The 11,410-nt window shown below is 39.2% G+C and overlaps 1 protein-coding gene and 1 pseudogene across 1 annotated transcript; both read right to left on the bottom strand.

The window, feature by feature from the left end:
- Positions 1-6,192: 6,192 nt before the first annotated feature.
- LOC135717153 (SRA stem-loop-interacting RNA-binding protein, mitochondrial-like) lies at positions 6,193-6,538 on the bottom strand (annotated as a pseudogene).
- LOC135717157 (histone-arginine methyltransferase METTL23) lies at positions 6,366-7,392 on the bottom strand. The gene is made up of 2 exons (XM_065239114.1): positions 7,253-7,392; positions 6,366-7,127 (listed from the first exon to the last, which is right to left on the bottom strand). The coding sequence occupies exons 1-2, from the start codon at positions 7,370-7,372 to the stop codon at positions 6,537-6,539; spliced, it is 711 nt and encodes a 236-aa protein (XP_065095186.1). The 5' UTR covers positions 7,373-7,392; the 3' UTR covers positions 6,366-6,536.
- Positions 7,393-11,410: the final 4,018 nt, after the last annotated feature.

The raw sequence follows: 11,410 nt of genomic DNA, 5'->3' as shown, positions 1-11,410 counted from the left end.
TATAACCGGAAACCCAGATAGTCAAGATCTTGTAAAAATCAATGAACAATTAAATAATCTACTAAAACAAAATAAAGATCTGGTTACAGAAAATAACGAACAAATTAGAATAAACCATAAAGTTCAAGACAGGCTAAACAGAATTATAAACACTTTGAATAACCAACAAAATGTCATTAAAAACAACTTCATTAGATTCAGGCAAAACATTATAAACGGCAAGAATGCCTCAGACGAAATCAAAATTGTAAAAGAAATTTTTAATCTAAACCTGAATATTGATATTTTAGCCAATCATGTTAAAGACATCTTTGAAGCCATACAAATGTCTAAAGTTAAAATTATTTCTAAAGACATCTTATCTACAGAAGAGCTTCAAGAAGCTACCAAAATTTTACAACACGAAAAAGTAACTATCAGCAGTTTTGACCAAACTCTGGAATATCTTGACATAATTGTAATTCATAAACAATCGAAAATTGTATTCATCGTGTTGATACCAACGTTGACGGAGGACATCTTCAAGCATCAACTGCTGGAACCAATCGCGAAGGATGGGAAGTTGCTGAATCTTCATTTCACCGAGGCACTTACCAATGATCACTCAACATTTCTTATCACTGGGGAATGCATGAAAACAGGAGAGAGTGTTATGTGCAACAGACAACACGTCAAGGATGTATCCAAAGATACGTGTTATTCAAGACTCTTGAGAGGAATAACCGGTACCTGTGATCTCATAGAAGCAACAGCTGGAAGGCAAGTTAAACAGATCGCCAGCAATTATATTGTTATCACAGGAGAAGGGAGTACCCCAGTCACTACAAATTGTGGGCTCTCCGACAGGAATATAAGCGAAAATGCACTAATATTCTTCCGGAATTGTACTGTTACCGTTAATTATACATCTTTTACGGACATTGAATATGTCACCAAGCAACAGCCATTACTGATTCCATTAAATGGGTTGCAAATTATCGGTAAAACCTTAAGTACAAATTTCACACTTCAGAAACTAGAAGAAGTTCATCTTCAAACTAGACATCAACTACAAATTCTACACAGACAGCAGAAAAATTCAACCATCGGAACATCATTAACAATAATTGTCGTTGTCATCATTTTAATACTCTACCTGACCAGAAGTCATTCCACATGCAAATTAAAAACAAATAGCCAAAACGAACCGGGACGGTTCGTTCTTCAGGAGGGAGCAGTTATCGAACGGATCCCGTCACTACAATCCAACAAACACTTAGCCTCACCAACGATAGCTAAGCAAAGCAGCAGCATCAGCAATCCCTCAACATTGCCCGTGTCCAACAGCAGCATCAGCATTCCTTCAACCCTGCCCGCGCCCAGAGACCGGCAGTTAGCAACATCGACGACGACGACGACGACCACGCGATCCACCGGCACCGCACGTACCGCTGACATCGCGAGACATCTGACACTCCAGAAATAACAATCATTATGTGTATTAAATATTTTAGACCAGTAACCACTTGAGGTAACAATAAATCATTCTTAGTCAGGCCTTCAGCCAGTGTAGTTTATTTTTAAAAGGTCCATCCGAAGGCCCGAAAGTTAATTTATATATATATATATATATATACATTTTGAAGGACCAAGAAAAAGGCTCTAATTTAATAAAATAAACATTTTTCGGTTTTCTGCGCACAAAAAAAAATCGCCATAACTTCTGTTTATTACTGTCACCTGTTGAAATTTGGTTGCAATAATTTCCGAAACAAGTTTTGCTAAATTTCCCGAAAGAACTGCTTATGTAAAAAAGTAGGAATAAAAATATTTTACCAATTTGTCAAACCATCGATCTCACGTTTTCCCAAAGTTCTCGAAAGAACTGCTCGTAAATAAAAGAAGGCAAAATCTCCTTAAATTTTATAACCAATTTGTCAAACCGACGATATTTTGCCAAATTTTTCGATATAAATATTCAAAAATGAAATGTAAATATTCTAAAAATATATTATCAATTTGTCAACCCTAATAGAAAAGTACCATATATACATATAATACCACAAATGGTTCAACCTTATCCCATATTGTTGGAACTGAGTACTGAGAACTAAGCGCTTTTTTAAGGTTATTTTCTATGGATTCCCCATCGATCTTACAAGTTTTATGCCAAATGGGACCTTACGGCAACTTGTACTAAGATATTTTTCAGTTAAAGGTACAAAAGACAGGAGGGACAAAAATTAGTACATTTACCCAATATGCGGGAGATAGAAATAATAATTTGTTATGGATTTGTTTACTAACTTTTTTTTCGGGGAAATGGCACTTTCGGGGAAACGGCATTCGGGGAAATGGCGTTCGGGGAAGTGACATTCGGGGAAATGTAGCACAATCCATCAAATAGATCAAAACCGGTCCGTTTTCTCTGCAATGGAAAGTGCAAATCCTATCGATGAGATAATTGTTCTCAGCCTTCTCGATAGGTATATAGTGCAGCAACTTCATCTCAAATCAATCACGTAGTCAACGAGAACAATCGTAGCGGCGCCGGTGGTGTAGTGGTAAGCGTGATTACCTCTCACCCCAGCAGCCCTGGATTCAATCCCAGTCGGCGCCACTGGGATGTTCTGAGGCATAACATCTCTGATCACGCCTTCCTTCGGAAGGGAAGTAAAGCCGTTGGACCCCGATTCATGAGTTGATGGATCGATAGGTAGGGTCTAAGTGTGGAAGCTGCCTCCCTTTGCGTTGGTAGCATTGGTGCTCAGCACGGAAAACAAGATCGACGGAAAACAAATCAAGGAAAAAAAAGATAAAATCGTAGCTCGGACCTCTGTTTGGTAAGCGCTCCATTCATCTCCACGGCTACTTCTCCACTAGGAACTTCATAATCCTTCTTTGGTTGTCATTGTTGAAAATAATCATGATTGGAATTTTGATGAAGATTTCTAGAGTAGAGCCCAGTCCTTCACTGTCGCTATTCGCATAACAGTCCTATGTAGATAGGAAATCCATAGGACATGGGACTGTTATGCGAATAGCGGCAGTTCAGGCAAAATCACTTGAAATGTAAGAAACTTAATCAATTGAAATACAAACATATTTAACGGTAAAAGTGTTGTGCCAGCCGTATGCACATCGTTAGAAGCCATAAACGGTCGACTTGAATGACTCGTTCCAATTTCGAGATTCCGATCAAATAAAAGGTCGAGTAAAAGGTTGCTGTGTTTGGCAAAGTTGTTCAGGTGAACAAGACCTATTGAATGGTAGCCAGATGCCATCACCAGGCGGCGCTAGAGTACCGTTTGGCTTGTCATTATTTGTTTTTACATCTATACTAGGTAGAAGGTTGCGGTCTTGGGTAAACTTGTTCAGATGGACAGCTCAGATCAGAATTCACTCACCATGAGGCGCTAGTGTGTCATTTGATTTCTATCAGTATTCGCCTATCAACATTTTCCCTGCAATACAAGCCGGTATGCCAACCCTAGTAAAAATACCCTAACGGTAACCCAAATAATAGAACTATTCCACAAATGGTTTGGATGATGTTCAGGCACGCCCTTAAGTAAAAAATTCATACAAATTTTTAGTACGGAATCTGAGAGAATTGTGCTCAATGCCACCGCCTTAAACCACGAAGGATCCAGTACAAGATTCCGAGGATAATCCTTAACTGTCCACTGTGGACTGACTGATATCCAAAACCCTATGGAAAGTAGAACAGTCCTTTAGATTAAGTTAGGATAGTTACGTTAGTATTTTACCTATAATAGGTAGGGTAATTGACGGCTTCGGCAATACCTTATTCTATTATCGTCAGGAGGTAAACAACATCCTTGAGAGCTCAATTTTGGCATGTGGATACATTGTGTTTCAGAGCATCTATTGGCCAAATTTGAGTGCTCTAGGACTTTGTTTACCCCCTGACAATAATAGGTTAAGGCAGTAGCTATATGTAATATATATATTACAATCCAGTTAGGGACCGTGATTATTTAAAACTCTAGTAACCTCAAGTCCGTGCTCTGTCACAATCCCCCTTATTCTGCGAGTCACGTGACTCTCTCTCACCGGTGAGGTGACTCTCCATTTGATTTACATGGAGAGTCACCTCACACGAGGTGACAGAGAGTCACGTGACTCTCTGAATAAGGGGGAATGTTTCATTGTGATTAATCAATACTCAAAGGGGTAAAATATAAAATTTGGGGTAAATTTGGAGTGTAGAGCGCACTGCCCACTGGACGATTCTGAACCCTGGCCAAGTGAGTGGGGTTTATTTGATTGAACGTCATTTCCAATGTATATATTGATACATTCAAACCATTGGCATTTAATATAAGACAGAGATAGGATGCGGAGGGCCCGCTTAGGAGGAGCGTAACCCATGTTATGGTTTCCATTTATTAAATAGTTCAGATAGGCCAGGTTTATAATGAGAGAATGTACCATATTGGGAAGCATAAGGGGTTCAGAGCGGCTAAGCTGTTCGTTTGTAGTTTGACCTTCCTCCAAAACCAATTTGGCTCTAGAACAATGTTAAACTTGGTCTGCATTATTCACATGTTGCAATTATTGAAAAGAGCTCGATATAAGATAGCCACAGAGAACAGACGTTGAGGCTCCAAAATTTCTCTAAAAACTTGTGTAAAGATTCCTATTCGACTTAAGCGCCACTAACGGCGACTTCCCCACTTAAAACCCCTCTTTGACAACATGATGGCGCTGGCGTTGCAAAACTTACACTAGACACTAAGTGCTCGTAGCGCCAAGTGGCAATTTTCAGCAGATACTAGCGCCAAATTGGTCGAAAGTGATAAATTTATAGAGGAAATGCTAGCGCTACGTAACGGCAACGTTTCCACTTAACTTTACACAAGTTTCTGACCGAACTTGGACGTCTGGTCTCTGTGAGATAGCTTAATACAATTAAATAGTCATATTAAATAGTATCATTCCCACTAAAGAACTATTCAAAATCTAATCTAATTTGAATAGTTCTTTAGTGGGAATGACACTGATGAAGACTGCACATTGTAGTCGGAATACGTATCTGTCATGGATACCAAAATTAATTAAGTGGAATTAAATGGAAGATAACCTTTTTTGCTGTTTTATTTAAGCATTCCGCTAACAACCCAATTTCATTACTTCAGTAAGAGAGTAAGCAGTCAAGGATTAGGCCATTTGGAAACAGCCAATTTATACTGGACGGAACTGATAAGTAGGATAAGAATTGTAAAAGGTGTGTGCTTGCATGATTTACCTATTTTAGAATTATATATAAGCCACATGAGAACTTCATTTCCTTCAATTACTACTCCATTGCAGCACACACCTAATAATGATCACTAACATTCATATAGTTTCAGCATTATCGACATTTATAATCAAAAGGTGAGTTGTAAAGTATAATTACCATGCATAGATATAAGTTAATGTACCAGAACCTGGACGGACACGAGCCTACCCAGGGGAGGACCCGGATACGACCACCCATGTGTGTCTAGAGTATCGCACGAGCTGACGAGTGCAACGGGAAGGACAGTAGGTGTATAGACTAGGGGGTTAGTCCCTAGATAAGCCAACTTAGCGGTTGGCACAGCCTATACACTGAACAATTACAATTACAATCCAGTTAGGGAACGTAACTTTTTCCAAATTCATTCATGACCAGTGCCTTATATTCAAACATGTAATAAAAAAATTCAATGTATCCTCTGTTCACTTCTGTAGTTGAGAAGTGGTCTCAAATCTCTCCCCCTGCAATGGTGAAACCCAAATTTTCACTTTTTAAATTGGAAATTTGCCTTATTTTGTACGTTATTGGTGATCAGAAAGCTTGTAAAATTGTTGGAAAAGTTTATTAAAACAAAAAAAAAACTTCATTCTCTATAAAGAAATCCGACCTTCTTTTCTAAGTGCGCCGCGGTTTTTTCAGAAAATTTCAAAATGCGCCGCGGTAGCAAAAAGGTTGGGAACCACTGGGTTAAGGTATTGCCGAAGCCGACATTTCCCCTATGAAATTAAAACAATATATATACAAGCATTGTTACATAAAGGCAAATTGAACGGCCTAATGCCCACATCTTTAAGGACTTGTGATACCTCATTCTTCCACAACTACATTTAGAGAATGTTGATATATTTCTACATCTGATTATTCTAACAAATGAAACTGTCGATGTCCGATCGCAAAACGGCGACCTGGCACTTTAGTTTGCCGCTGGTTGGACATCTAGTAAACGACCTTCGAGCGTGTGATACGACTTGTTCGTAGCATTGCCGTAACCATCCCTGGTACTGAAAACGACGAAGCCATACCCACGACTCAGGCCGGTCGTTTTATCGTAGATCACGTTCGACGAATGGATGTGTCCATACTTCGAAAAATACGACTGCAACTCCTTTGTACTAATTGTCCAGGGCAGATTGCCAACAAACAACTTTTGCACACCGCGTGCAAGCGCGTTGACTCCTGGGGAAGACATACTAGAGCGAGTGCTTACGGAACTAACTTACTAAAAGCTATCCACGTTTCCTAAAACCGTTCAAGATCTTCTCGTCACTTCCAACAGATGGATGGTATGACTGCCCATCAACTCCTGCGGGTCGATGCCAAGCTCAGATCCAAGGTTTTCTAAATTAACTATATTACACTGTAAACCCCACTTCTTTAAAAGTGTCTCAATGCACCAGTCTGAACTTCGTTCCTGGTAGGTAAAGAGAAACCTTGCTTGAGAGTTAGCTTCCAGAAGGAACGATACCGTCACCAGAATATCTTCGAACACCGAAGGATCGTAGAAAATGTCCGACCCGATAATAAAGTCGATTGGTCCCAGCTGGAAAATCTGATCCAAGAACAATCCCCAAGTCAACCCAACGACTTCGATGTCCTTTCCAGGTGTAAGGCTGTTCAATCGGCAGCACCGTTGCATGTGCTGTAGCGTTTTCGGTAGAGTACTGCAGTCACTCAGTGTTACGTGAGCACCGCACTTGGCTGCAAGGATTCCGGGAAGTGACGTTCCGGCTCCCAGCTCCAGCACACGTTTATTCAGCAAAGATAATCGTCGTTCCCAGAGAAACCAAGCCAGCACTTGAGCCGATGGCCAGGTGTAGAATGAATATCCAGGCAATAGCAGCTAAAATCGAAAATCAAGACAATCGTAAACACAGATGGTTCCATGAGTCGTTCGAATACCACGTAAACTAGCTCGAATTTATGACAAAAACTTATCATACCACATGCCGTAAGAATTACACTTACCTCTGGAATCAGAATCTGTAGCGTTGCACTTCCTTCCGATGTGTTCTGTTTAGTTTTATTGCCAAAAATAAACGTTTTTATCTGCTCACCATTGCTTTCCATTTGTTGGAATCTTGTCATTTTTGACGGGGAATGATCACATTATTTTCGTCTTCGTTTTATGCTCACGTTCGTTCGTCGAGGTTCACGTTCACGCAAACAGAGCTGGGGTCGTTAAACATAAAGAGCCTAAATTTATAAAGAGGCGACATGTCAAAATTGGAACAATCGATTGTCCGTCAAAGTCATAGGAAAAGTCATTCCAATCGAGCAGAAGACCTGTCAAATGGATAAGATGTCGTCTCTTTATAAATTCAGGCTCTTTAGTTAAACACACACACAATGTATTTATGTCATACACAAGAATGAACATCGATTTCTGGTTGTACACTGGTAAAAATAGTCATGAGCTTTGTTCAATGAGAGCTCCCCTAATAAAATTGTTATGGTTATTTTGCTTAACGACGTGTTCCGGGTATCATGCAAACCATTTGTGGAATAGTTCTATCATTTGGGTTATCATTCGTCTATGGTATTTTTTTATTAGGGTCGTTCTTCGTTTGTTTATTCAACCGATCCGTGCTCAATGACATATATTATCCAAGGGGGGGAGGTGGCTGTCAAATACGAACAATCGTCGCCTACCTCGCATAACTGGTTCCAAACGTAAACAAGCCATAAGAAACCTACAGCGTTTGTTTACGTTTGGAACCAGTTTCATACAAGATGATCAGTAGGCTGATTTGACAGCACATCCCCCCCCCCCCCAGATATTATCCAGGTTTCCATGCTCGGTAATGGCTGCCTGTTTGTATGAATAAATGTATCCTACACTGTGCTTTTTGACACTAACTGGAGGGCGTATGTTGTTCCATTTTCTTCTGTTCCTGGGAGATGGAAAGGGAGGGTTCAAAATCCGAACATCCAGATAATGTCAAAAAGCACAGCGAAGGATACATTTATTCATACAAACAAGCCGCCATTACCGAGCGTGGAAAGCTGAATATACAGGTGAGGAAATGATCGTAAAATGGTATTCGTGTAGTGCAAAATATGTCATAGTGTTTGTGGAATATACTAAAGAGCCTGAATTTATAAAGAGACGACATCTTATTCATTTGACAGGTCTTCTGCTCGATTGGTATGACTTTTCCTATGACTTTGACAGACAATCGATTGTTCCAATTTTGACATGTCGCCTCTTTATAAATTTAGGCTCTTTAGAATATACCTTCCGTGTCGTCAAACTCCAAACAGCAAAAAAAAATGTAGTATCCCGACCAACCGTTCGTGAAACTTCTTTAAAGTTCTTTATACAGAAATAAAGATTCATGTCGGCAATTCTTTACTTTAAATTTTCTATGATTTCGATGTACACATTTAAAAATCTTTATTGATCGATACTTACATTTAAGATTATTTCTTCATCGGTCATATGATAGTAATCTATAAAGGTGCCATACTAAATTTCTTTTAATTTCGATATGTCACATGGACTTTAGTATTCTTTACAAATATTCATCAATAAATATTTAAATACTGATATCATCGTAACTTTGAACTTCGATTGCCATCGATGCACATTTATAATCTCCTTGTTATCGATTTGTATCGCTGGTTAAAGATAGTTTGAGACACACCAGGTGACAGATGGCAATGTTTATATTATTTATCGACATATTCGGCATTTCATCGGAAGAAGCAATCTGCCGGTAAATGAACGAGAAGACCGATGGCCGCGACGCAGCAAATGTTTACCATTGTAGTTCTTCACGTTTAATATTTAATAACCCGTGATAGCATGCGTGGTGGGATTCTCGGAATTTGGAACCCAATGAGGAAAATTGATACCTTTTTGACCTCTATTAAACCTACATGGCTGACTGGTTGATGGTTATGACAAATAAATATTGAATTCATGTATGAAAAGATTTACAGAAATTTCAATACACCACATATGTATATACTAGCGTGTGTTTGCCTGTCGTTGATAAGCTCATCAACAGCAGCCGTGAACCAGAGGATTAGCAACCAACAACGAAATCATTACACCCCAGATGGCATGGGATCGAAACTAGAAATTATGCAGATAAAAAAAATCACAAATAAAATCAGCAGTTGTGTATCGATATTTTGATTTTACAATAGAAATCGATATTTTGATCTGGCAACACAATCGATATTTTAACATTGGTAACGATTGGTAGCAATACTTTGAGAAAGATCTTTATAAACGATTCACGATTAGACTTTTAGTATCTTTACAATTAGGGATGGTCCATTAATTATGTCACGCAAATTTGGCCCATTTTAAACCCCCCTCCGCCCTTTGTCACATTTTTTGTATGAACCTTAATTTTTTTTTGTATGGCTCGTCACAGTTTGCAAAACCCCTCCTCCCCCCTAAATGTGTGACATAATTAATGGACGTCCCCTTATTCATGAAATGGTGAAAATTAACGAAATGGTTGGTCGGGATCGGATTCATGTCGATGTTCTTCATTTTTCAACTTGTCACTTCAAACACACTTTACCCATTTTTGGGTTGGTTCAGTTTTGACCGATCTGGGTGGATTCTACCCAAATTTGGGTAGTTTTGAAATAGCGTGTAATGCCCTTCACACGCGAACCGAAGAACGCCTACGCAAATCAATACAACTATCGGAAAAGGGAAAATTTCCCCCACCCGATGATGTTGTTGGTTTACGTGGGCGTTCTTCGGTTCGCGTGTAAGGGGCCTTACAACTTTTGTTTACAAAAGCTTTTGTGCCGTTATCAAATATTACTCCTGAATTTTATTGCACTCTCTTTCCTCTCATGACAATTTTATTATGCTCCTTAAAAAAATCACAATAAGGTACACTGGGGGAAGTGCGACCTGGTGGCCCTTATAAAAATGTTGTGGTTAGTTTGCTTAACGAAGTGTTCGGGGTATCATCCAAACCATTTGTGGAATTGTTCAATCATTTGGGTTATCGTTCGTGTATGGTATGTTTTATTAGTTCAGACTACAGAGTTATAACATAGAGGTAACTCTAAGACTAGAAGGTCCCGAAATAACGTGCTCAACTTTTTGGCTCAGATCTGGTACTCTCTTCGGTCCCAAGCTAATCGATTCACCCCTCGAAACATAGGAAAAACGAATAACCCCTCATTTCATCTGTCAAACTTTCATAGCGAATCAAAACAAACATTGCGTAGTACTAGAATTTCGACTAGAATGGGATACGTTAATCGTTTGCTTGGGACCAATAGGCTAGTCAAGTAGTGAGCCAATTTAAAATCGTTAGTTTCGTATTGATTGTTGGTTATAACATGTTATAACGCTATCATGATGGTGGTTTCTTTATTGCAGTTAGTTGACAACCGTTATAACATGTTATAACCAACAATCAATACGAAACTAACGATTTTAAATTGGCTCACCACTTTAATAGCCTATTGGTCCCAAGCAAACGATTAACGTACCCTATTCTAGTTGAAATTCTATTACTACACTATTTTTGTTTTGATTCGCTATGAAAGTTTGACAGATAACATCAGGGGTGTGTGGATTCATGCAGAACATGCAGGGGTGAGTGAAATAGCTTGGGACTGCTTGGGACCGTTGTTCTGGTACTGAGTGAGCCAAAAATAATAATGATTTTCTTCGGGACCCAGTGGTCTTAGAGTTACCTCTATGTTATAACTCTCCAGTCTGGACAGCGTTTTATAGTAAGTTCAGACTACAGAGTTATAACATGTTATAGCGTTATCTTGATGGTGGTTTCTGTGTTGCAATTATTTGACAACCGTTATAACATGTTATAACTCTCCAGTCTGGACAGTGTTTAAAACGCTGTCCAGACTGGAGAGTTATAACATGTTATAACGGTTGTCAAATAATTGCAACACAGAAACCACCATCAAGATAGCGCTATAACATGTTATAACTCTGTAGTCTGAACGTACTATAAGACAGCTTTCGATCATGATTAAAATCGGTGTTAATTTTGAGTAGAGAGGGTCTAGTATAAAGGCCCAAGCGCAATGTGGGCGGAAGCTCGGGCGGAAGCGGAACGGAAACGGAAAGTTTGACAGTAGTCACAAATGGCATCAAGATGCCTAACCGAAGTCGAT

This window comes from Ochlerotatus camptorhynchus, unplaced genomic scaffold (genome assembly GCF_037179485.1).
Source record: "Ochlerotatus camptorhynchus isolate MF236.1 unplaced genomic scaffold, CSIRO-AGI_Acam_v1.1 ptg000051l, whole genome shotgun sequence".
Taxonomy (NCBI): domain Eukaryota; kingdom Metazoa; phylum Arthropoda; class Insecta; order Diptera; family Culicidae; genus Ochlerotatus; species Ochlerotatus camptorhynchus.
This window is presented reverse-complemented; position numbering and strand designations above follow the sequence as displayed.

What these genes read in the sequence shown, in the direction of transcription:
- LOC135717157 (XM_065239114.1), bottom strand. Translation starts at nt 7,372, where the DNA reads ATGACAAGATTCCAACAAATGGAAAGCAATGGTGAGCAGATAAAAACG. An exon ending in TACAGATTCTGATTCCAGAG is followed by an intron (nt 7,128 to 7,252) that starts GTAAGTGTAATT and finishes TTTCGATTTTAG; the next exon opens with CTGCTATTGCCTGGATATTC.